Source organism: Nuphar pumila, chromosome 17 (assembly GCF_984573655.1).
Source record: "Nuphar pumila chromosome 17, dmNupPumi1.hap1.1, whole genome shotgun sequence".
Lineage (NCBI taxonomy): Eukaryota > Viridiplantae > Streptophyta > Magnoliopsida > Nymphaeales > Nymphaeaceae > Nuphar > Nuphar pumila.
In genome coordinates, this window is record NC_143265.1 from 30642802 (window position 1) to 30670582 (window position 27781).

The 27781-nt window shown below is 38.5% G+C and overlaps 1 protein-coding gene across 5 annotated transcripts in view; it reads left to right on the forward strand.

The window, feature by feature from the left end:
* The window catches only part of LOC149811862 (protein SEMI-ROLLED LEAF 2-like), an 85874-nt gene extending 58423 nt beyond the window's left edge, over positions 1-27451 (forward strand). For 3 of the 5 annotated variants that reach the window (XM_089992683.1, XM_089992685.1, XM_089992686.1), the window contains 13 exons: positions 324-511; positions 602-795; positions 930-1219; positions 2026-2175; positions 2297-2623; positions 3142-3285; positions 23636-23711; positions 23815-23942; positions 24055-24258; positions 25793-25933; positions 26037-26165; positions 26695-26901; positions 26997-27451. In XM_089992683.1, coding sequence (XP_089848809.1) covers positions 324-511; positions 602-795; positions 930-1219; positions 2026-2175; positions 2297-2623; positions 3142-3285; positions 23636-23711; positions 23815-23942; positions 24055-24258; positions 25793-25933; positions 26037-26165; positions 26695-26901; positions 26997-27149 — 2331 coding nt within the window. In that variant the 3' untranslated portion in view covers positions 27150-27451. The remainder of the gene's footprint in view (positions 1-323; positions 512-601; positions 796-929; positions 1220-2025; positions 2176-2296; positions 2624-3141; positions 3286-23635; positions 23712-23814; positions 23943-24054; positions 24259-25792; positions 25934-26036; positions 26166-26694; positions 26902-26996) is intronic. The other 2 variants (XM_089992684.1, XM_089992687.1) reach the window with 2 other exon arrangements.
* Positions 27452-27781: the final 330 nt, after the last annotated feature.

Genomic DNA, 27781 nt, shown 5'->3' on the forward strand with positions numbered 1-27781 from the left:
TGACACCCGCACCCGCACCCATGTGATATAGGCTTCAAGTGATTTGAAATATCTATCTAGTTTCTTGCTGTTATATAAGCCTGTCCATGCTTGCGTTCAAATTCAAGTATATTTCTGAAGTAACTGTGTTGATGTTGCTTTAAATCATGAATACAATGGCTCTAGGAAGTTTGCTCAGCTGAAATTTTTTTTTGGTCATGCTAAATAAACATTTGAGGAGCATGTTTCTTCTCATCTGTTGGTTCGTTGTTTATGGCATTCACGTCTTGGGGACATTCTGGTTGTTGTCTGTATTGACATTCATGCTAAACCTTCAAATACAGATTGTGTCGGTGATGTTGGATAATTATGAACCTGTTCAAATAATCACAAAGAGTAATGGCCTTGAAGACCAGTGGAGGCAAGAAATGCCCAAAGTTGAGAATGAGGATTCACCATCAGTAGATACTGTAAAAAATGTTCCTTCATCACAAGAAACTGTTTATGGTAAATGCACACCAGATACAACAATGTGAGGATCTACATTATGATATATTTTTTCTTGGTTAATTCCACTGAAATATTAATCTTTCTAATTTGTTGGTTTACCTATTTGAAGCAGTGATGTAAAAAGTCCCATATATTGGTCAAGAACATGTTTGAAAAATATGACCCAGATAGCCAAGGAGGCAGCCACTTTACGATGCATCTTGGAGCCTTTGTTTCGATATCTTGATAATGGAAATCGTTGGTCGCTGCATAATGGGCTTGCTCTCTCAATTTTATCTGATATCCAGCATTTGATGGAAAGCTCTGGTAGTTTGAAACTCTAGGCTTTTGTGCTAGTGCTTAGATTCATGGTGTATTTTTTTCCACTGTTTATTCTTGGAGAAAGATATTGTTAACATATTTGGGTTATTTACGTCTTATTTTATTTGGTTTACCTGCAGAGCAAAACACCCACTTAATATCTATCCTAGTGAAGCATCTTGAACACAAAAATGTTGTCAAAAAACTTGATGTGCAGGTTAATATTGTTGAGGTGATCACACATGTTGCATATTACTCCAAGATGCAGGCATCTGTTGAAATTATTGGTTCACTAAGTGATCTGATGAGGCATCTGCGCAAGCATATACAGTATTCTCTTGAATCTTCACATCTTGGGGATGACCATAAAAAACTGAATGGGATTTTTTTGTCTGCATTGGAGGATTGCATCAGACAGCTAACAAATAAGGTTATTTCATTGTTTTTTTCTGTTTGAACTTTGAATGCTTATTATACAAATGCAATGTTTCTCCCCCCTCTAATTATGGCACCTTCATATTGAATGGCTTAGTTGTCATAGGCGCTAGGCGGTGAGTCCCTAAAAAGGCCTAGGCGGTACCCAAAATAAAAAAACAAAAAAAAAACATAAAAAACATAATAAGAAACATGTATATTGTCTTCTCTTTCTTCTTCTCCTCCTTGAAGAAGAAAACAAATGATATGTCTTCAGAAAAAAAGGAAAACTTAAAAAAAAGAAGCTGACCTAGCCGGCAATATAGGGCCCCACCGCCCAGACCTGGTCACCCAGGCGGTGGGGCTGCGCCTAGGTCACCTAGGCTGCCTAGGCAGCGCTTAGGCTCTGCCTTTGACAACTAAGTTGAATGGTGCAGTTATATATGAAAAATATTTTGGTTGCTTGCGATTATCTAATACCATTTCTTTATTGGTTTCTAGGGAAATATGAGGATAAATTTCTCTGAATAGAAAAATATGGAAATAAGAAAAATGAATGTGAGAACATGAAAGATCTCTCTTTTTGTTTATTCAAATAACCTCAATCAGAATCCCTCTTCTCTTGGTGCTTGTGCTATTTCATTTACACAAAAAATTGACCCATAGCTTGAGGGCCAAAAAAATTCAAACGGTGAAGTTTGTTTCTCTTTCCAGCTTATAGGCAGAGTTTGGATGAAATACTTGCTTATTTATGTTTTTTATATGACAAATCAAACTGAACCATTGCAAGGGAGGCAAAATATTAATGTCTTGAGTTGACAGATTGGAGATGCTGGTCCTGTCCTTGATGTAATGGCTGTGATGCTGGAAAATATATCAAGAAATAGTGTTCTAGCCAGAACAACCATGTCTGCTGTCCATCGTACTGCACAGTTAGTAGCACCTGTTTCTAAGATATCATATCATGGCAAGGCGAGCTTCCTCATTTTTCTGGATTCATCCTCTATTTTTTGTTCTTTTTTTCTCTAAATCTTTTATGAGATCATAACTTAGTTATCCATTGACTGAGTTGGTTGATCCACTATGTATTCAGGCCTTCCCAGAGCCTCTGTTTGGTCAGCTTCTTATCGCAATGCTCCACCCTGATCATGAAACACGAGTTGGTGCTCATCATGTCTTTGCAGTTGTCTACATGCCATCATTTTCTTGTTACTGGCCCAAAGCATTTCTTCCAGAGTTGCCAAAAAAATCAAATGCTTATACAACCTCAGAAACTACACCTTGTTATGATGATCTTCCAATGAAGCTAAGTGAGGAAAGGATTTCCTTGGAAAGCAGGTCTCAAGGAAGTATGAACAAGGTTGATATTGTGAAGGGAGTAGAAAAAGAGCATGATGATGTTGCAGAACCAACAGACAAGGTGAATGGAGACATAAAACTATATGCAGTCCATCCATCTCACTGCCAATCTCACAATGTCGAGCTTCCTCCTGTGTGTTCAGTAACAGATGGGAGAATTGTTACTGAGCCTGAAAAGGATGCAGTATGAACACTTGTTCTTGTTTCTTGATAACTTCATCCTTGTGTTTTTGGCAGTGTTTCTGTGTCAGAAAATGGTTATGTTGTATTAGGATTTATTGGCAAAACTCAGTACCCAGCATCATTCCAGCCTAAGATCAGTTTCAACTCGAGACTAGAACCTAGCTGTCCTGAGTTTATTTTGAGACTCTGACTTAGTGAGATAGCGCCATCACTGACCTGGTTTTTCTTATTCCCTTTTCTTCATGGGTTAATTCCATTCTCTGAGCTTTCCTTTGACAGCTTCAGGTCAAATTTGGCACGGAGACCCTTCTTGTTTCCCCTTATGAAATTTGCTGCTTTATACTATTATTTTGTGTGGTTATTTATCACTTCTTTTAACTGGATATCTGGTAGCAGGCTTCATTGCGGATAAGCAGCGATCAGATGGGTCTATTGCTTTCTTCAATATGGGCTCAGGCAGCATCTCCAGGAAATACTCCTACCAATTTTGAGGCAATGGCTACTACTTACAGCCTTATCTTGTTCTTTTCTAGAGTCAAGGTGAGACCTTTTCATCGACTCTTTTTTTCATTTTTTGTGTTGCTGTCTTTAAATAATTCTAAATTATTGCAGATCTTCAATACATGGCTAGTTGATTTTCTGATATGTATTTCATTGTGTTGTCTTAACTTGCTGAAATGAGAAGCTAGCTGTATATCATAATCTTTTTTTTATTTTCTACCTCTTGGATTTCATTTTCTTCCATTTCATAAGTTGGAGGAGAAGATGAATCTTATGCTACTTATGTTGGTCCTAAGATATTAAACGGAAGGATTTGACTCACATAATATGTGCAAACGTACTTTTCATGCTTCATGTTGGACATACCAACATTCTAGGTTGGAAAAGTTTTTTCTCCTCCTTGAACCATGGGATTCTAAGTTAGAAATGACAATCTTGAACTATAGAACTTATGACAGCCTTATACATTTGGATTGTTTTCATTGCCTGTATGTTGGAGCTGGTTCACAAAACCATATATGTTAGGAAAATTTCCTGAGAACCATGAGACTTTTGCTCAAAGCCAAAGGTCTTGACATCTGTGGCCTTTTAAGAGATGTTTCTTTCCCTCATACATCTATCTAACCTTTCCTCCTTCTGGACTTATCATCTGTTGGATTTCCACTCATATCTATTTTTAGTTTTACAGTATATTAAAGTGATTGTTGAGAGAATATGAAACAATTACCAAACCCGGTCTATGTAACCAACTACACTACCTCTGCTTTTGTGGAATATAAGTCATCATATTGTATGTAAATTCAAGTAGAGTTATACACAGTTGGCCAAGAATGCTATTATTCAAAATTTACAGATTTAGCCAAGAATGCAATTAATCAAACCCAAATTCAAGAAAACATGTGTTGTATCAAATGTTGGTTGACCCTTATCTGCCCTAAATTCTAATTAACAACCACAACTTAATTAATCAGCATAATCTACTCTTACTAGGTTATTTAATATGTGATTTTTCTCACACAGGAACCATTAATTGTCATTTAACATATCTTTTACTACTCAAGGAGCCTGTTAAGGCTTATTGAAGATAGGTCTTGCAAAGTCACTGGAACCAACAGTGAGAGATCCTACAATTCATCCCATGTTTTATCTTATTAGCTACAGCTACTTCTTCTAATTGGCATGCTTTTAAGTCAAAGGTTTTGTGATTTGAGAGTTTGTCTTCCCACATCAATGCTAACAAAGCTGCAACTTTCACAATATAGTAGGGTGTCTAGCTTGATAGATTGTTTGAGAGAGACTCATCGTGGCAGAGAGTCCTGGCTTAATTGACTTGGGGTGTGTGAACATCCAAGGTGAGAAATTTGACTTCTTGGAATTGTGGGCCCCATTTTACCTGAAAACTCCATGACCCAGTTTTGTAGGAACTGCAATTACTGAGTTCTTTTTTACTGCCAATTTCTATCTTACCCAGACATACCCTTGAAATAGTCATGTATGTCGACTTTTTTTAACATGTGCTTAGTGTTAAAATATGTATTATCGTCATTTGTAATCTCGTATATATTTATATTCATATATATATAGATGCATATACATATATATATATGTATATGTATATCTATATATATATGAATATAAATATATATTCTTTATTCACCCAAAAGGGTATTTCTGTAAATTCCTGTTTTGCACATATTCCACTTTGGAATATTGCTTGTAATTTTCCATTTTTATTTTTTATTTTTTCCTTTTTTCCTTTTTAATTTTCGGCTGCTGTGCCACATAGGGAGGCTCCCCAAAGAGTCGTTGGGGAGCCTCCAATGGTCACATATGTGACCGTTGGGGGCTCCCAACGACTCTCTTGGGAGCCCCCTTTGTGGCTCCTTTTCTTGCTTATAAATAGGGGCTCTCCCCTTTGTATTTACTTACTTCTTGAGGGAGCTTATGCTCCATTGTAATGGGGTTTTTACCCTTTGTCCATTGTTTCTTCAATGATATGCAACTTATGACTTTATGTCATATTTTTCCCTTTTTATGGGTTTTATGGGTTAGCACATTATGTGCTTGTGTTGTTTCCCTTTAATGGGTATATTTGCACTTCACGTGCATATGTATGGGTTCATTATTGAACCCAATGTATTCCAACTCACTTTCTAACATGGTATCAGAGCAAGGTTGAGATCGAGTTGCTCTTTGGTGCATCGGGAAGCGTGGTATTCAAGAATTTGTTAAAGAAAAATGGTGAAGTATTCGTTTCTCTCTATTGTCTTTCTTATAGCTATTCGGTATGCATTCTATTTCTTTGAGTATTGTATGAAGAATGTAATATGTTCTTTTCTTTATGTGTGCTTTTTGTCATTATGTCTTTTTTGAGTTACTTGCTACTCCATTGAATCGTTTTCGTATGTTTTTTTTTGAAAAACTTTAAATGATAACTTGTTTGGCGAAAAATTAGATATATGATTGCTCAAAACTTGCTTTAATGGGTCGGTAAAAATTTATGACCGTTGGAACTTTGAATTTACATTTTAAACCTAACCTTGTTTATGAAAATATCTTCATATGAATGTTTAGTCTTTAAAGAAAGGTATGTTAAGATTAAAATGCTTGTGAAATATAGTTTTTTGAAAAATGTTGGCATATATGAAAAATTCCATATTATGTGTCCGTTTTATATGAGCAACATTTAATTAAGAAAGTTTTTTTTTATAATACCGGTTGAATTAAGTTTTAAAATGGTCTTATGGAATATGGTGATTTTCTTTCCATCTTTACACTCTTAAGGATGTTTTCAACATTTAGAAAGTTCTCTCTCTTTTCAATAAGAGACATTTATATGTTGTGATTGTCTCTTGTGGGTTTTGGTGTTTGCCCTTTTGTTTGTTCATTAGTGAATGTTGTAAGTGCTTAATGCACTCTTTTGCTTTTCCGCATATTTCATTACAAAAGTTATGGTCTTCACTAATGTTTATTGTGTACTTATTTCATTAGGAGTAGGTAATAATCTATTAAGTCATGTTTTTTGATAAAACTTAAGAGTGTTAAATTTTTCCTCAATAAATGTTTACTTTTTATTTAAGCCATAGTACAATCTTATTTATCATAAGGTTTTGTTAATGAATCTATTTTGTTGGAATTTCTTCCACTTTAATGGAGTTTTCTTCTTCTTTGGGAGTTGTATATGTTTTTTGTTCAAACTCTCCTTAAGGAGCCTTTCGGTCCTTATTATCTTCTTGTGAGTATATACTCTTTTATGAAGATTTCATGATTGTTTATCATTTTTAAGTTGCAATAGTAGATTTCATAAGTTTTTCGAACTTCACCATCTTTATGAATGCCTATATTGGCCTAAGTTTGTTATTTTTTGAACTTCACCAACTTCACCGTTTAATTGCACCTTATGTCTTTCATAGTTAAGGCTTGTTTGTTCCAAATCGGTTCATACACATGATGTTGCTTAATATTTCATGTTATGTTCCATAGTAAGCCTTTTTTGGTGTACAAGACTTCTTTTGAAGATTAAGCATAATTCGTGTTTATGCAAAATTGTTTTGATGGATTATATTGGACCTTTGATTCAATTTGTTAATCGGTCCTCTTTGTAAAAACTTTTATTTGGAAAATGATTCCTTATGTGTTTATTGCCCTTTTGTGGCATTTATGTTTGTCCATCACATGTTATTTAATGCATCATTTATTTGGCCTTAGTATTGTTATATTAGAGATGTTTGTCGAGGTGAGTTATGGGCACCTCGTGTTGTATCATTTTTAGATTGTCCACCTTCCATATTATAGATGGTTGTTAAGGTGAGTTATGGGCACCTTGGGACTCTAAAATGATTTGTTATTTGATCTCTAATTATGAGTGTGACACTCATTTCTTCTCTTGTGCCATTGATATTATGGATGCTTCTATGTAAATGTGATGGACATATGGTATTTGAAACCTTAAATGTTTTAAGGTACATTTAAAATCAAGATGTTTTGGGATTATAGCCCAACCTTTTATTTGTTTATGAATCTTATGAGTGCATTTGCACATTTGTGATTCCGTATGTTGTGCTCGTTGTGCACATGTGTTCTTGTGTTTTTTCACAAGTGTTCTTGGTGTGTATGTTCACACATTTGTTCTAAAGAATATTATTTTATCGGTTGTAGTATCTTGTTGAAGATACGTTTTACTTGCATTTATTCCAAAATGTTATTATGAGTATTCCTTTTTGAAGGAATATTGTTTCATTCAAGGTTTATTTTCATTACAAGTTTATTGCCTTAAAAGTCTTTTCCTTTTATGCCCATTATCTAAGTGTCATCATATGTAGACAAGAATTTTATTACACCTTCGTGTGTTTTAGCCCTTTGTTGGCTTTTGCTCTCTTGGTCTAGTAGCTGAACACACTTGTCTTGAGTGTTTTTATATGTAGACAAGGCACGTTGATTCACACCATGGTGTGTGATTTTTAGCCTATGTTGGCGTTTGTGTCCTTGTTCTAGTCGCTTAAGATGTATGCCCATGGTTGGCTTATTTCACTCATTTCAAGTGCTATCATATGTAGACAAGAGATGTATTATGTTTTAGCCCATGGTTGGCTTATTACTCTTGTTCTAGTAGCTGAACATACTTGGTTTTAAGTGTATTTTTTACGTAGACAAGAGATACTTTTTAGTCCATGTTGGCATGTATTCTCTTGTTCTTGTCGTAGATGCACTTATTTCAAGTATTATTATATGTAGACAAGAGGTTTCTTTTACACACCTTTGTGTGTGTCTTTGGCCTTTAATGGCTTTTTATTCTTGATCTAGTAGCTTATACACTTGATTTATGGGTTTTGGAGGACTAATGAGGAAGTTGTTTGTAATGGATAAACTATTGTTGAAATTTGCAAAATTTCATTCATGACTTATGTTTTTCAAGTAACTCATATTTTTTGATATGAATATCAAGTTGATTTCTTAGCATTTAATCTATATATTAAGTGCTTATGGTTTTTGCCACCCTTATATGCAAAATGTGGATTTTGTCAATTAAGTATGACTTTCATAAATGATTTTAAAACCTTGTGAACTCTTGGGTTTATTTTACCTAAAGTATGCTTGGAGACTTCGTTTCTCTTGTTTGGGACTTCATTACATGTTTGAAGCATGATCATTAATGAGTTCTTTGAGTATTAATTCATTTAATGATAATATGCATATGCTCTTTATGGCCTTTTTTGGGCTCTCATTCAATAAAGCATAGGTATTTTATGCCTCTTCATAGGCTTCTTGTGGTATCCCTTTGTGGATCATTTTGTTATTCCCCATTATGGGGTTATATTTGTCCAATGATGGACCTTATGAATGCATTATGCATTCTTACAATTTATTTTTGCATAATTTGCTTCCGCTCATTTTGTTTTAACATAATGTATGATTTTGAAAATTTAAGTGTCATTTCTGCATAATTTGCATAATTTCTAACATAGGTCATCCATAATTATGCTAGTTAGAAATGGTCCATTTGAGTAAAAGTGCAAATATATGTTTTACTTGTTTCTTTGTTGATTCTCTACAGGATCGCTAAAGATGTGGAACATTAGATGCATCATGGATTCGATCGATGGGGAATTGGACTTGAAGACCTAGCTCAAACTGTCATGAAGATGGAGTTTTTTCTTAAAGACTTTTGAAGAATTGGACTTCGTCTCAAGACTTCCCTTTGATTTTCCAAACTTTCGGGTTTTTTCCCCGCAAAGTTTGAGGGGGGATGTTAAAATATGTATTATCGTCATTTGTAATCTCGTATATATTTATATTCATATATATATAGATGCATATACATATATATATATATATGTATATGTATATCTATATATATATATATAAATATAAATATATATTCTTTATTCACCCAAAAGGGTATTTCTGTAAATTCCTGTTTTGCACATATTCCACTTTGGAATATTGTTTGTAATTTTCCATTTTTATTTTTTATTTTTTCCTTTTTTCCTTTTTAATTTTCGGCTGCTGTGCCACATAGGGAGGCTCCCCAAAGAGTCGTTGGGGAGCCTCCAACGGTCACATATGTGACCGTTGGGGGCTCCCAACGACTCTCTTGGGAGCCCCCTTTGTGGCTCCTTTTCTTGCTTATAAATAGGGGCTCTCCCTTTGTATTTACTTACTTCTTGAGGGAGCTTATGCTCCATTGTAATGGGGTTTTTACCCCTTGTCCATTGTTTCTTCAATGATATGCAACTTATTGTTAAAATGTAAAACTGTACATATATGTATATATAATAATATTATATTATTATATATATATATATATAAATACATTTTTAATTTCTTTCTTTTCTGTATTTTTTTTCCTTTATTTTTATTTTTTGTCTTTATGTCATCTAGTTCAGTTTGAACTAGAATGACTGTTGCTAGTCAAGTCCTGTCCAGACTTGACTAGCAATAGAGCTGTTGGACTGACACAGTCCAACAGCTCTTAATAGAGCTGTTGGACTGACACATTCCAACAGCTCTAAATAGAGCTGTTGGACTGTGCCCAACAGCTCTATTGAGTCCTCTTTCAGCTGTGTATATAAAGGGGTGCAGCCCCTCTTGTATTTCACTCCAATGCTTCTTAAGCAATTGGTTTTTCATATCAATAAAGAATACATTTTTATTTTTATTTTGTTTCCAGTTATACCCTTTTTAAGGGTTATGCTTTAGTGTCATTCTTGACACTTGCTCTTGTTAATCAAAGCTCGTGTTTCGAAGATCCCCATTTCATTTCATGGTATCAGAGCCGCGGAAGTACTAAATCTTGAGGAAAAGCTGCCTCGATTTCCGTGCCCGTTTGCAAAAGTGTTCGCCACTTGAAGAGAAGTGTTTTATCACTTCATTGGAGAAGATTTCACATCTTGTTGTATTGTTTTTTTTTTTTTCTTTCTTTCTCATTTTCCTTCTTGTTTCTCTTCTATCCCTATTCTTTCTCTCCTTGTAATCGATGGATGACAATGATAAAGTCACCATCATGCCTATGAAACTAAGCGATACGAACTATGTAACATGGGCTTCAATCATGAAGCACCATATATGGGAAAAGGCTTATGGGGGATTGTGGATGGTTCCGATTCGGAACCTAAGCTATCTCTTACTAAAAAGGAGGGAGATAAAGACGTCCCTCTATCGGAAGAAGAGAAAATCAAGGCTATTGCCTCATACGAGAAGAAATGGAAAGAATGGAGAATATCTCATGCGAAGATAATGTCATGGCTTATCAATAGCGTTGACATTAAAAAATGCTCAAGTCTTGCCAAATTTGATCATGCCGATAAGGCATGGGAATACCTTAAGAATATGTATTCCCTTAAAGATATTGCACACGTGTGCAACCTCCAAGAAAAAGTTCGAATGATGACACAAGGAGACAAAACTATTCGTGAATATTACAATGGGTTGTCCGAACTTTGGGAAGAACTTTCCCTTTTAGAACCAAAGTGGCATTGTGCCGAAGACATCGAGCTTCGTCAGAAACAACTCGATGTTGAACATTTTTACCAGTTTATCACTGGATTAAGGCCGGAATTTGAAACCACTAAATCGGCCCTACTTCACCGGGGAAAAATTCCTTCTATTGTTGAAACTATTGAAGAGTTAACAATGGAAGAAAATCGTCTCCGGAAAGGTTCTTTAAAAATTGAAGATGATTCCGTTTTAGCCGTGTCTAGACCAGGGAATCATGTTCGATCATATAGGCCTCCTCACTTTAACCGACAAAATGGTGACTATGATAAGAAGAAAGTTATTTGTCATCACTGTCATGAACCGGGACACTACAGGCCACAATGTCCCAAACTTAAGGAGCTGAGAGAAAAAAGAGCTGCAATTGCTGGATCGGAGCCTAAAGATCAGGATGCACCAGTTTCCCTGGCCCAACTAATGGAGATCCTTCAGCCTCTCATCAAAGGTGCCTCTTCCTCATCTGAAGCTTCAACCGGCGCAGCAGCCTCATCTTTTTCTGATTTAGGTAAAATTTCTTGGCTTCTTGACTCTGGTGCATCTTTTCATATGACCCCAAATAATCAAAGTCTATCCAAATGTGTTAAAAATAAAACAAGTGTGTCAAAGGTCTTTACTGCTGATGGGACTTCTCTTGAAATAGAAGGAATAGGAGATTTTGAAAAAATTTATAAAACAAAAAATTTTTTTATTCCAGAAATTAGACATGTTCCCAAATTAAATTTAAATCTTTTATCTGTATCTCAAATTTCTGATTATGGGTGTAATATTTCTTTTTCTTCTCATGGTTGTTGGGTACAGGATCGCCAGTCAGGCAAGCTGATTGGGGAAGGCCATAGAGAAGGAGGACTCTATTACATGGATTTTTTGGAAATGCCGAAGAAAGCTTTTTGTTATAATATTCAAAAAATAGAGTTGGAACTGTGGCATAAGAGACTTGGTCACCCACATATAGCCAAAATCCAACATTTTCCAAATCTAGGGAAATTTTGTAACTCTGAATCATTTGATTGTAAAGATTGTATTCTCGGCAAAATGAAAAGATTGCCATTTCAGAACAGAACCTTTTTCTCTTCAAGACCACTTGAATTAATACACTCGGATGTTTGGGGTCCTGCACCAGTAATTTCTAAAGGAGGATTTGTTTACTATGTTATTTTTGTCGATGATTTCTCCCGACATACGTGGATGTACTTTCTCAAACATAAGTCTGAAGTATTTTCATACTTTCAAACTTTTCATAATATGGTTAAAAACAAATTTCAAAATGATATTACTATTTTTCGCACAGATTCAGGGGGAGAGTTTTTATCCACAGATTTTCAAAATTATCTTAAATTGCATGGCATCACACATCAAAGATCTTGTCCTTATACACCTCAACAAAATGGACTGGCAGAACGAAAACATCGCCATATTATAGAAACCACTAGAACTTTATTAATAGCAAATCAAGTCCCTAAAGACTTTTGGGCAGAAGCTGCCTTAACTGCCACCTATCTCATTAATAGGATGCCATCTTCTTCGTTACAAAATATCACTCCCATTGAAAAACTTATGAACATTTCTCCAGACTACTCTAGATTAAGAATATTTGGGTGCAAATGTTTCATATTTACTGACAAAAATGATAAACTTTCCCCTCGTGCGATTCCCTGTGCTTTTTTAGGATATGCTGAAAACCAGAAAGGTTATAGATGTTTTGACTTCAAAAATAATAAACTATATGTGTCTAGAAATGTTTCCTTTCTTGAAAAGGAGAGCTTCTTTGATTTTAGAAAATTAAAAGACGTCACTGAGTACTCCTTTTTGCTAGATCTAACATCAACATCTGATGAATATGACCTTGATTGTAACTTTGATGATGATCCAAGAATTATTGATCTTAATGTTGAAAATGAAGAAGTTCATAGAGATACTAGTATTCAATATTCCAGGCGACAAGAGTCTAATACTCCATGTGCACTTGAGAAATATTCTAACATTCCAACTAGACAATCATCCCGAATCTCGAGGCCTCCAGAAAAGTTTGTATCATACGAGTCTTTCTCACCCACATATAGGGCAGTTATTGCATTAATTCACTCATATGAAGAACCATCCACATATTTTCAAGCAAAAAATGATATCAAATGGATAGAAGCCATGAAAGTTGAATTAGATGCACTTGAAAAGGCTTCTACATGGAATATTCAAGATCTTCCTCCAGGGAAGAAAACTATAGGATGTCGATGGGTTTATAAAATTAAAACCAAGAGTGATGGTACTCTTGAAAGATATAAAGCCCGTTTAGTAGCCAAAGGTTATGCTCAAGAATATGGGATTGATTATGAAGAAACCTTTGCTCCGGTGGCTCGTATGACTACTGTCCGAACCTTAATTGCCTTAGCTTCTATAAAAAAATGGTCTATTTTTCAAATGGATGTCAAAAATGCTTTTTTAAATGGAAAGCTAGTTGAAGAAGTATATATGGAACCCCCTCCTGGTCTAAGTATTCCTAAGGGTAAAGTCCTTCGCTTAGAAAAAGCTCTTTATGGACTTAAACAAGCACCAAAAGCTTGGTATGATAGGTTTAGTCGTGTTATGATTGATATTGGTTTTCAATTCTGTTTAACTGACACTGCTTTGTTTATTAAGAATTCTGATGCAGGGATCATTGTGCTTCTTCTCTATGTGGATGATATGATCATCACCGGAAGCGATAAACAGGGAGTTGAAACAATCAAAACACTTCTTAAATCTCATTTTGAAATGACTGATTTGGGCTTGTTGAGATATTTTTTAGGCATTGAAGTTGCTTATTCTCCTAGAGGATATTTATTATCTCAGACTAAATTTGCTTTTGATATTGTTTTCAGGTCTGGTATTACTGATGATAAGAAAGTTGACACTCCAGAAGTTGTTAATGTTAAAATGAAGATTGATGATGGAGAACTTCTTGCAGACCCTACTCCTTACAGACAGCTTGTCGGGGCACTTTCCTATCTATCCATTACCAGACCAGATATAGCACATGCTGTTCATACAGCAAGTCAATTTCAACATGCTCCTACTTCTGTTCATATGGGAGCAGTCATGCGTATTATCAGATACATCAAGTCCTCTCTTTCACGAGGACTTTTCTTATCTTCCTCCTCTTCTCTTGATTTAATTGCATATACTGATGCTGATTGGGGAGGTGATCCCAATAACAGACACTCAACCACTGGCTTTTGTGTCTTTTTAGGGGAATCATTAATCTCGTGGAGGTGTAAAAAGCAGCAGAAGGTATCTCTCTCATCCACCGAAGCTGAATACAGAGCCATGGCAACCACGACCATGGAAGTAGTTTGGCTCCGACGACTGCTTGCTGACATGGGAGTTGAAGCAACAAAGGCTTCACAAATGTGTTGTGACAACAAAAGTGCGATCTACATTGCCAGTAACAGAACATTCCACGAACGCACCAAACACATCGAAATGGATTGTCACTACGTCAGAGAGGAATATCTACACGGGATAATTGATCTGCCATATGTCACTTCAGAATATCAGTTAGCAGACCTCTTTACAAAGCCTCTCGCTGCTCCCCGATTTCACTTTCTCTTAGACAAACTTTCGCTCATTGTACCGTAAGTTTGAGGGGGAGTGTTAAAATGTAAAACTGTACATATATGTATATATAATAATATTATATATATATATATATATATAAATACATTTTTAATTTCTTTCTTTTCTGTATTTTTTTTCCTTTATTTTTATTTTTTGTCTTTATGTCATCTAGTTCAGTTTGAACTAGAATGACTGTTGCTAGTCAAGTCCTGTCCAGACTTGACTAGCAATAGAGCTGTTGGACTGACACATTCCAACAGCTCTAAATAGAGCTGTTGGACTGTGCCCAACAGCTCTATTGAGTCCTCTTTCAGCTGTGTATATAAAGGGGTGCAGCCCCTCTTGTATTTCACTCCAATGCTTCTTAAGCAATTGGTTTTTCATATCAATAAAGAATACATTTTTATTTTTATTTTGTTTCCAGTTATACCCTTTTTAAGGGTTATGCTTTAGTGTCATTCTTGACACTTGCTCTTGTTAATCAAAGCTCGTGTTTCGAAGATCCCCATTTCATTTCACTTATGACTTTATGTCATATTTTTCCTTTTTTATGGGTTTTATGGGTTAGCACATTATGTGCTTGTGTTGTTTCCCTTTAATGGGTATATTTGCACTTCACGTGCATATGTATGGGTTCATTATTGAACCCAATGTATTCCAACTCACTTTCTAACACTTAGGACCTCATAATGGCAAGAAAACCCTAGGCTTGATAAACATAAGCCATGTCATGCATGTTTGTGTATTGGTACATGCTAGGACATGAGTATGGATTGTATGACATGGTTGTTTTCCAAAAAAGGGTGCGAGGACGTAGCCAGGTTCTGTGTGTGGCACACAGACTCATAATATTCATTGTGTACATTCTGCAAATGGAGACCCCTAACAAAATAGTCGGTGTGTTTAGATTAAGGTTTGACCAAATAAATTTGAGTTCATATTGAGAGGAAAATGTGAATTCACATGACTTCAGTAAAAACTCATGGGACCCACATTTTCTGGAATTATTGATTCATGAATTACTATTGTGCACACTTACCTTTGTCTTTGACTTTGGAAATTGAATGGAAAACACGATTCTTTTCAGAGGAGTTTACAAGCAAAAATTTTCTGGGGCCTAGTGAGAGTTCTTATTTAAAAGGTAAAACATAGAAAGCATGGAATATTTATAGGGTCATATACAAGCTAGGGATTTTGAAGTACCCCATATAACATAAGACTTTAGGTAGTCATGCATATCATTTGGGTTCTTCCTTTAAATTCCACTATGAAAATATCATTATTGCACTTGTTTAGGGCTATTTTTTAGAGATTGATGAGTACTTTTATTTTTTACATGTTTACTATAGCATTAAGCTGTCATTTTTGCCATAGGAGGATTTATGTGCCAAGTTAGTGGCTCTATTGTAACGCCCCAAATTTCAAACTTGTGAACCTTTTCAGAAAAACAGGCAAGAGACTACAAATATCTCTTTCCTTCAAAGTTGTTTTATGAAATCAGCGGAAGATTTTGCTTTTGATAACTCATAAGGCAAGTTGATAACTTTGGGCACGTTAGCTAAAAGAACCAAAACTCACAAGATTCGGATATCCCAAGGAAAATCCGATACAAACCCATAGCGTCCAGGACGCGAGCTAAGAGCAGGAAGAAGAAGTCTTGAAGCCATCTTGCAATCGCGCCATCGCCCGTAGTGTACCTAATCATCACCTGTACCCATAGAATGGGTTAGTTTCACGAAAAACTAGTAGGTGCACAAGAGAGACTACAAGGAACTGAATTAAGTACATTTAATTAAGTAGGCTACGCAGTTTAAAGCAGATATGCAGTTAAACAGGTAAGCAATGCAAGCAGGTGAATAGTGCAAACACGTAAGCAGTACAAGCGAATAAGGCGTGCGAGCGAGTAAGTAGTGCAAGCGAGTAAGCAGTGCAAATGCGTAAGTAGTGCAAACAGTAAGCAGTTCAACGCAAGTAAGCAGTTCAAAGGAAGTAAGCAGTGCAACTGACAAACGCAACATACGATTCAATTGATCGTAGGCTGTGAACTACCACGCAACTAGCTTGTTCTCGTTCCTAGAACGAGGTTACAACATCTAATCACCATCATGACATCGTTTGTCGCTCACTACTTCTAACAAACGCGTTGTCCCGAACAACCTTAACCTATTCTCATCTTTCAAAGTCTTACGCGGCTAACCGTCACCGGTTATGACGCACTAAGGCGTCATACCTTCTCAGAAAAGCTCACCCTTCCGTAGAAGGTCCAAAACATGATCACTAACTCAAATCGCTAACGATTTGATTCTCACACCTGAGTCAAGCATGTAATCATGCTAAAACAGAAAGGCGAAACTATGAATTCATAGTTGGCTATCACAAACAATCTCAGAAGATCGTCACAGCTCACCATAACTTTTTATGGTAAGCAAAAACATAAGATCCACGTCGGATCGTTCGGTCCGAGAGATATACGACCGGACAAGGAATTACCGCCCTAGAGGGTATACCTGATCTTGGACCCTACACTTCCTCACAGGAGTTCACCGTCTTTGCGACTACCTGTTCGTGGACAGTGTACATCCTCACAGCGAAACCTTTGGGAGATCAGTCCCTAACAAATGCCATATCCAATGAAAATCATTGCGATACACGCATCCACACAAATGACCGCTCTCAGGGTCGATAGCCACTAATACAAACAACAAGATCAACGCCCGGATCACCTGGTCTGGGACATGTATAACCTTACAAGCAATTCCGCCCTAGATGGTATACCTGGTCTTGGACCATACACTTCCTCACAGGAGTTTACCGTCTTTGCGGCTACCCGTTCGTGGACAGTGTACATCCTCACAGAGAATCTACCACTCTAGCCGGGTACCTGGTCTTGATCATACATGCCCTCGCAGATAATCCTTTGGAGATCAAGTGCTCGACCGACACCCCACTCAGTGATACATGCATCGTATCACTTCACATAGAAGCATATAATCCTACGCATCGTGTTATTGCCACAAGGAATATTACAATCCTCAAATAGGCCCTCAAAGCATGTGTAAATGACACATGAGAACGCGCAAATATGGCAATTCAGTTGGTTCTATTGGCGAAGGGTAACTAACTCTACTCGTCAGCCAAACAAAACAACTGAATAAGACAAACACTCATAACAATGCTCGTAAAACATATAATTACCATAAAATGGCTCAGTCCATCAACAAGTAATTAAATTAATCGTAAGGCATAAACCATTACATCAGAAGCCATTCATAAGCAATCATACGGCAATAATTATATCACAATATGTAAGCAACTTATAAGACAAACGACCACATCAATCCTAGTTGTCACAAGTTCGTAGATTATGAGCTGTATGCAATCACATCAATCCTAAGAGATGCAAGTCAACAAGTGCTACGCTACAATAAGCACCAAACAGTTCGACCAAGGGATAAAGCAAGTCACATGCTAATATGTAGCAACTGACATAATGCTACTATTATAAGTATTTAACTAGTATGAGAAACTCCTTATTACTTCTCAAAGAACTGCATAAGCAGTTTAACCAACTAGAGTAACGCCTTGACAGGCGTGCACAACTCAATGAGTAGCATACTGAACTATCGAGCAAGCAAGCGAATTAGTAGTGCAAGCGAAACAGTAGTGCAAGAGAAGCAGTAGTGCAAGCGAAGCAGTAGTGCAAGCGAATCTCACGACTCAAAGACCAGTGTGAACAGACCTTATGTTTCGATAATTACGAACCTGCGGGTACGCGCAGGCAAAACGTAGACCCAACTGAAACTAGTTCGGGCGTCTGTTATTCTATGTATTTTCAATAACCCGAATAGCTAGTTGAGTTCGCTCCAAAGGGACGACTTTAGCCAAGAGAGGATTCCCCAAAGGAGGCTGTGCCACGGACGCATCCAACTTCTGTAGAAGTATTGAGCTAACTAATGCAGCCCCTTTCCCCTAACTCCAATGACTGGGGAGGCCGGATCGTTGCCCGTAGGGTGATTGTTAACAACTTGTCCATTGGAGTTTGTACCGCTCTGTCCTCTCCCTTGACAGACACAAAGAAGCGAATAGGTACGTTAGGGGTTGCTTAACTAACGACCAATTTTATGTTGTGGTGTTTAAACCACTCGAGCATCTTGCCTGTGAAGGCGAATGTAAGGCCATTTATGTGATTTCAACATTTTGCATTTAGCGTTGTTCGAGGTCGCACGGCCGTCTCACCCGATCGTCGCAGTACTAGACGTGTCGTGCACGACTACAAGTACTCTCGGATGAAGAGGGTATAACTCCTCAATAGAAGCCTCAACAGGAGTGTTTCACAAAGATGTAAAGTTTATCAACTTTACTTTATCTTTTGAAACAACAGTACCTTGTGCCAACAATGCATGTGATTATCTCAAATCACATCCGCTATCGGGGTATCTACATGCATCGCATGACTCGACACCGGCCTCGATAGACGGGATACGGGTTTCTCAATAGGACACCCGCTAAAAAGTTCGCTCGAACCCCCAAATCGGGATTACCCAAGATATGCCAAAAAGGCGAGCAGAACCAGCCAGTCACATCCTTCCAAATGCTTCGATTTGGAGCAGTCTTTGATGCTTTTGCGCAGCTCCCTGAAACCTCAAGTCGACTCTGCAGGACTGCACACACGGAGAGCCAGGATCCTTGCAAGGTATCATTCTCCTTAGACGAGGATGTGCCGCTCGCTCCCGACTGAACTCTTGTCGCAAGAGGGAGAGGGGTAAATGCCCCTTGCATCCTCCACGAGGATGCCTTTAAGGCATACACAAAGAGCAAGAACTCGCACGTCATCTGCAATAGCAAGGCAATACCAACACATATGCTAAGGCAAGAGCCTAGGCGCAAAGCGCGACGGCAAAGTAAAGGCGATAAGCAGAAGTGCAACGCAAACCCTCGCACAACGCGCAACGGCAAGTAAAAACTGTAAGCAGGAGTGCAACGCAGAACCTTTGCACGATGCGTAACGGCAAAGTAAAGGGACAAGGATCACGAAACCACGTCCTGGAGTTAAATGCGTACTCGTATAAATATATATGATATATATATTTATTTAATTGTCCTTTTTAGTTAATTGAACTCAATTCAATTGTCCAAGTCTTCTGTGCAATCTTCCCCTACCTTTGAGAGTTGCAAGCTTGCTGTTGTTCGCAGATGTACGCGATTGGCGGCTCGGGTCGCGGAGCGCGAGCAGGATCCGTCATACGAGCTGCAAAAGTAACGATCTTAGCAAGCTAATACCAACATAGAAAGTCAGGGGCACTGTCGCCGTCCTGACGTACAGGAAAGCAAAGGCAGGGGCATCGTGCACATGCACACCTGCTATAAGCACAAGAAGCAGGGGCAGGGCCACGAGCCCCTCCTCTGCCGTAATAGGAGGCAGGGAGGAGGGCTCGGCCCCTCCCCTACCTTGACAGAGGGCACAGAGAGAAGGGGGGGGGGGGGGGCGAGCCCCTCCTCTGCCGTAACAAAAGGCAAGGAGGAGGGCTCGGCCCCTCCCCTGCCTTGACAGAGGGCACAGAGAGGAGGGGGGGCGAGCCCCTCCTCTGCCGTAACAAAAGGCAAGGAGGAGGGCTCGGCCCCTCCCCTGCCTTGACAGAGGGCACAGAGGGCGCTTCCCCTCCTCTGCCCCATCTGCTGTAACAGGAGCAGGGAGGTGGTCCGACCCTCCCCTCCCTGCGTAACGGAGAAACGAGGGGAGAAGAGGGATAGTGAGAGAGAGAGACAAATGAAAGAGGGGGAGGCGCGTACCTGGAAGTCGTCGGCGGCGACAACGTCGGCATCGGAGGCTGTCGGCTGCCGTCGATGCCTGCAGTAGCCGAGACAAGGGTGGTGGCCGGCGGTGAGTCGCCGGTGGCCATAGGAAGGAACGAAGACGAGAGGGCGAGAGGCGCTGAGGGGGAGAGAGACCGAGAGAGGAAGAAGGGGGGCGGGGGTTCTCTTTGAAACCCCTGCCTCCCTGTCTTAAAAACACGGGAGGCGGTGCCTCCATTCGGGTCCGGGTCGGGTCCGGATCCGACCCGAATCCAAACTTAATTTTTTTTTCGGTTATTACATCTATGACAGGTGATTAGACCATAACAATCATAGTTTCACAGGCATAGAATTTTTCGCAAACCTACGGCGCGACAGACTGTCCAGTCTGGCCAGCCTCACGGTCAAAGGTCGTGCACCAACACTTTTTCATGTGTTGAATCATTTCATTGGCCCTGCGCACCACCTCGTGCACAACTATCTAGCCAAAGCTAATCAAGCGTATCTCCAAATGTGTATTCTATCTGGTTCATGCCACTTACGTGCATAATCGTCCCATACCAACTAGCAAGTGCACGAATGCCTTAGCCTCGCACGCCATAAATCGTATTGTGACTCCATGGGCACGCCCAAGCATAACCTCGCCATAAAAGGGACAAGGCTTTGCGACCCATAGTCTAAAGACCAACTGATGATTGTATGTTATAGCAAAGAGCACCACCTAGACTCATTCGTTGGCTCCTAGGCGTTCATTCGCCTAGTTCCGAGTCACCATACTTGGTTGGAATCACCTAAGGTGATTCTTGTTGGAATTAGCCCTAACTCACACGCACCCCCATGCATCCAAACTCTATGCGTGGAAAACTCATACAAGGCAAGTGATCCTTAACCAAATCCCCAAAGGCAACATTCTCTGATCCGTTGGCACTGCTTAACCAAACAACGCTCCACTTCTGTGCCACCACACACCGTCGCACCAACGACAATACCATTGCCTATCACATGCCATGCTACCACCGCATATCACCGATCAAGCTGTGTACCGCACGTTCCTACACTCGATGTATTTTCTACTCAGTAGAGCTCCGCACTGCATATACCCCATTCCGAAGGCTCGGTCTAAGACATTCTCCTCTACCGACACCATTGTCGTCCTCGACAATGTCGGTGTAGGTAAAAACACAACCTTTACTTATGCGAGTTTCTCTTTGTGCCTATCTTTGTTTTTCTTTTTTTCACCCTACTCAACTTGTTCCGGTTTTCATCCACCATCACCGCAATCTTTAGCACGCCAAGTCTCATTCCTCAATGCGCCTCAAATCACTTAGACAACAATCTTCTGCTCTATCAACATTGAGCACTTTTTGCTCGTGGGACCCCAGTGCAATCTCATACACATGCAAGTCATCCTCGCCCATACGACAAACTTGTTGTCTTCATGCTCATGATTGGGGCGCTTTTCGACCCCAGCAATGGCAATTTCAAGCCCTTTGTGGTCCTTGCAAAGAAAGACGACCACCAACTTGTGCCGCAGTGATATCAACTCCCTTAAAGCACCAACTTGTGGTTTTCCAATGGTTTAACCTAGTTCTCAAGTGGGGGACGCCTACTTGTGTATCACTCTAAAGTGGTCCTTCAAAGTGTCCTCCTGGTCACTCGTTCACACAAGGGGCAACTCACAGCCCAACGCTGCAACTCACTTTCAAAGCTAGCACGCTGCAACTCTTATATGGAGGCAGCAGGCATGTTTTCGTAGGAACCAAACCTATGAGCCACGAACAACAACTTTTTTCACACACACAATCCACAGAGGAACTGCCAAACTCAAGAGACCAAAACAATAAGCATTCTGCTCAAGATGGGCACTCCGCTAACCTATAATTTTGGGAGAGAACATAGAAGTTCAATTGAGTTTTCCATACTCAAAGGTGCAAATCCGTTCAGCCGAATCCAACTTGCATTCTCTGCATGCACAACCCAAATGCCACACTCCACCTGCGAGCCTGACGCACAACTGGTCGGAATCTTTGGCTTATCCACGTTCCCTTAGCCAACTGAATAACAACCTTACACTGATGCTTACCATCGACAAGATGACCCATACCACCCTGCTAACAACTTGCTTCTACACTCGGCTAACCACACTTCAGTTGCGCAAATTCACGTAAACAGGACAAACCATCACTGCCCTCTTCAGTGTCGTACTCACTGAATAAAAAGGTCTCCGTGAATCTTTATGCTATGATGCCGATTTATCACGGGGATAAAATTTTTTGCAAACCCACGATGCGGCAGACTGCCCAGCCTAACGGCCAAATGTCGTGCACCAACACTTTTTCATGTGTTGAATCATTTTATTGGTCCTATGCACTACCACGTGCACAACTGCCTAACAAAAGCTGATCAAGCGCATCTCTAAATGTATGTTCTATCTGGTCCATGCCATTTACGTTCATAGGTGTTTCATACCGACTAGCAAGCGTACAAATGCCTTAGCCTCGTATGTCATGAAGCGTATCGCAACTCCATGGGCACGCCCAAACATAACCTCGTCACAGAAGGGACAAGGCCTTACAACCCCCAACAAAGACCAACTGATGATTGTATGCTATAGTGAAAAAGCGCCACCTAAACTTGTTCGCCGGCTCCTAAGTATTCACTCGCCTAGTCCCGAGACATCATCCAAGTCGAGAGGTCCTTAACCAAATTCTCAAAAGCAACATCCTCTGATCCGCTATCACTGTTTAACTAAACAACGCTTTACATCTGTGTCGTCATACACCGTTGCACCAACGACAATACTGTTTTCTATCGCATGTCATGCTACCACCGCACGTCACCAATCAAGCCAATGAATACCGCATGTTCCTACACTCGTTGTATTTTTTACTAAGTAGAGCTCTGCACTGCAAATGCCCCATTCCGAAGGCTCGGTCCGAGATAGAGGGGCTTTTTAAGATTTCTAAATAATAAAAAATAAAAATTCATGATAAAAGATTGGTGATTCTGAGAAAGAGATGGACCATAGTATATTAATATTTGTAATAAATAAAGAACATCATGTTCAAATCAAGATAAAAGGAAGCCTACTTTAACATTGCTCCAATGGTATGATTTCTAACTTCAAGAAAAAAAATAGAAAGACGAGTTCCTTCGAGTTAGACTCTCTCTCTCTCTCATGTACTCAACGCACACCCTGAACAAAAGTTTGAATTTGATGCATATGTCAAATGGTGCGTTCTTGTCATCCAATGTGAGGTTAAAGCAAATATAATCTCTGCAAGCTTTCCCTCACTTCAAATATCAAACATGTTAGAGACAAGAGAGTTCCAATGGATTGTTGCTGCTCTGTGTACCTTAAAGGATGTGAATAGTTTCTGTCAGCAACAAGAAAAAATCCATCTTAACCGGACCATTGACCTACCAATCTACAACTTAACTCATTTAATGATTCTGTTAAGTGCATCAGTTTGTGCTTTAATTCATTAATTGGTAAATCTGTTCATGCCAGGCATCAAGTCATGTTGCTTTAATTCGAAGTTTTCAACTGGCGTTGTCTCTTAGGGATATCTCTCTTGAGAAGGAAGGCAAGTTCCTACTAAGTTGCCTTTAATTATCCCTTGTTTTGCTTTGAAAATGCTTTTCTTGGCGATTGGATTTCAAATAACTATGATTGCATATGTTGTACAGGTTGTCTACAGCCATCTCGTAGAAGGTCGCTCTTTACATTGGCAAATTCAATGATTTTGTTTTTGGCAAGGGCGTACAATATTCTTCAGCTTGTTCTTTGTGTTAAGCAGTCACTTACTGATAAAATGGTCTGTATTTATCCACTAGAAATAATTTTGATGTGTAACTTTCATTTAGTGGATCTTTTATGCTTTATCTTTGTCTATCATTCTAAGACTTGCACTGTTCATGCTTGATTAGCAGGCTGATCCTTATATCCGATTGATCGAAGACAGCAGGCTTCAGGCTATTCACTTAGGTTCTGATAGTGGAAAACCCACTTATGGATCAAAGGAAGATGACCTTGCTGCCTTAGATGTTTTATCCTCAATAGTAATTACAAGTGAGCAATCAAAAGAACATTTGGCGTCCATAGTCATGCATAGTCTTGGAAATTTATCAGAGGTAGGCGCAACTTGAATTGCTTAAAATTCTAGCACAAGGGCATGCATTTTTTGTGTATGAGTGTGATATGCATGTTCTCCTGTTAAACTGCTGTATACATTAGAAATGCCTTAGGATCTTAAGTGCTTCAACCCACAGTTACCTGTATCTTTCAAGGTAATTTCTCAGTGAGGGTTTTTCTCAGAGATATTTTCAAAAAGTGAATTTTCTCGGCAAAATCTCATGATCTTTAGAAATTGAAAAAATATAAATAATAATAAGAAAGATAGGAAAATAATAGCTTTTCTATTATTTTTCTTGTAAAAAATATAAAGAAGCAAATTTTTAAAGGTTTTAAAATACAAAAGAAACCAAAGAATAAAAAAATTGAACTTAAAATATATAAAAATAATTATATTTTTTTCAAAATATCGTGATAATATCACCATATTGGCAATATTTTGAAAATATCATGATACTTTGCCGATATTATCAGCCTAACTGAAAATACTGATAATATCGGTGACTATGCTCCAACCCCTCAAGTTCCTCCTTAGAGAGATGTCACCATCTCATTGGAGTTCTTGATGATCAGGTGACATCAATTAGGAAAAACTCAGAGCAGACCAAGGTTTGTCTTTAAAGATCCTTCTGAGTCAACCCAGTTCTTATAGGTCATTCCTCTTATCATAGATCTCTAAAATTGATCTGTTTATCTAAAACGAGGTCAAAACTCTACATTAAATACAATTTTTTTAAATATTTGTTGGAGATATTGAAGGTCTAAAGAAATTTCTAGTGATCATTAATCCTTGGTAAAAGAAATTGGAGGTACACAAAATAGTTACTAAGACGTTCTCATTTCTTAATGTGGATTATCTCTACAAAAGTTCAATATCTTTCATAAAGAGAAGTTAAATCTAAAATAAATACACAAGAATGTGTGTACTCACGTACACATCCAAAACATGCTCTTGTTGTGGGCGGATCCATCCCATGGTCACCATGGTTGCAGGGTGCAGCCACAGGTCACTAGATGGTTAGAGATACTGAAAGTTAAGGTGGCACTTTTGAACATTAAAGACCTCGATATGGTGTCGAATGCACAGTTTGGAAATGTAAAATGGAAAGCCTTTCAGTTAGGTGTGGGATAATGGGGAAGTGGTTATGGGTTTCCTATTTCTTTTCTGTATCCTTTCAGTTAAAACAGGTTGTTATTGGAATATACCGCAAAAACCACCTTTTATAATAGCCTGGAAACACCAGGGCAATAATCTTTATTATCTTCATGTTCTCAAGTCATTATCAATTCTATTAGAATTATTTTTGTGTATGCTGCATGCATGCTTTAGCTGTTCAAAACAGAAAAACCGCTATGTTCTTTAAATAAATTGAAGCCATGCAAGCCTCAATTCATGTGCATCTGTTAATGTACTCTTCAATGCATTCTTATATTTCAAACATAATTTTACCATATTCTTTAACAAATTAAAAGCACATGACCTACCAATTGATACATTTGATAATGACATTAAATTTGACTGGTTTTTTGCAGGATGAATTTTCTAGCATTCATAAACAACTCCTGCTGGAATTTTCCCCTGATGATACTTTTCCACTAGGAGTTCCACTATTCATGGACACGTCAAGGCCAGGTTCCCCGTTTGCTTCAAAAGATTACCAATCTTTTGATGAGGTTGTCTCATGTGCCTGAGTTTCTTTCTACCATTATGTATTGGTAGTTTGATGCCAGGAGCAATTATGTACCACTTTTTATTTATTTATGGATTTTATTGCAGACAATGCCTTCATCATACTTCTCAGATGAAGAAACTTTGCCTGAAGTATCGGGAAGTCAATCGGATTTAAGAACACCTATGTCTATAAGCTCTTCAGAGGTTCTGAGTGTTAATCAGCTCATGGACTCAGTAAGTTTACTGTGGGGTTTGTCTTTATTGATTTTATGTTTATGATGTTTGGTTAATATGAAAAACCATGCTACTACACCTAAGGCTATGTTTGGGAGCCTTGAATCAGCAGTTTGTTGTGGTTTCCGCCATACTCCCATACTCTGCTGTGTGGGAGCAGTGGCATTGCAGAAGCAATGTGTTGGGACTGGTGTTGGCTGGCCCAACACCACATTTCAACACCTTTCACCGGAGGATGCTTTTGGCAACCCCATCTCTCAACATCACACATTGGCAAAAAGATATTTTGGCAGCACACTGAAACTGTGTTTCCATCCCATTGCAAGGCTCCCAAACATAGCCTAAATGATTGTGGACTTTTCCTGGGCTCAAGCCCAGATGAAATTGAGCCTTGTCATCCCTCTATCCCTATTGATTATTTTATATCATATATGGTTTTTGTTCCCATCTTCCACTTGTGTTGTTTCTTGAATGTTTCAATCATAATCAATGTAATATGTGTTTTGCTTGATGATTGAAATGGTAACAGGTGCTAGAAGCAGCTCTGCAAGTTGCGAGTGTCAATGTTTCTACGATGCCCATACCATATGATCAGATGAAGAACCAATGTGAAGCCCTCATAATCGGGAAGCAGAAGAAGATGTCGGTACTTTTGAGTGTCAAGCATCCGCAGGATGTGCCCCCTATTGACTTATCCACAGATGCCTATAGCAATGAATCAACTTTCTCAAGAAAGGTAAGAAAATGAAAAAATGAAAACAAAATAAAATTTACATGAACATAATCATATTTATCTTATTTTGTCCTCTATGATCTTGAAAATATGTCCAGAAAACAATGGATATGCCTGAAGAGTGCTCCAGGTTGACTGTAAATGAGAACAACCATTCCGGATGTCTCTCATGTTCCAGTGAATATTGGCAGTCATTTAGGCTGCCACCTGCAAGTCCCTATGACAAGTTCTTGAAAGCCGCTGGGTGTTGAGAAAGGCTGCTGGCGTGGTACATATGCATGTGGCTCTCCTTCCTGCCATAATCCCCATTCATCATTATTTTTTATTCATTATTTGTTTTATTTCCTAATTTTGTAAAAGGTAATTCGATGTATGATTAGTAGGAAATGAACTGAATCTTAATGGGCATATATAATTCCTATTTGTATATATTATATAGGTTTCCTGTAGGTTTAGGAAGAGGCACTGTGATTTTTCTCTAAAGTTTGTCACATGTACCTCTCTAGGTAGCATTCTTCCTATGAGCTTGTAATTCATACTATATTGAAGGGAAGCACATTCAGAAGTTCCTTTTATCATTATATATATATATATATATATATATATATATATATATTGCATTATTAGTGCCAGTCCCAAGCTTGGATAAAAGTGGTTTGGTGTCAGTGTCTAACAGCCATGAACTCGAGCCACATCTTATGAATACGAGTCCTAAAAGGAATATAAAAATAGGACTTGTAAAGCTGACCCCATGTAGTTGGGTTAAAGCTGGATGATATGATTTTTTTTTTAAAGTCAAGCTGGGGTTAGTCAGACCCACAACTTACCATTGGGTTTTGAACTTGCAACGTCCCAACACATGGTGACGTGCATGAAGATCTCC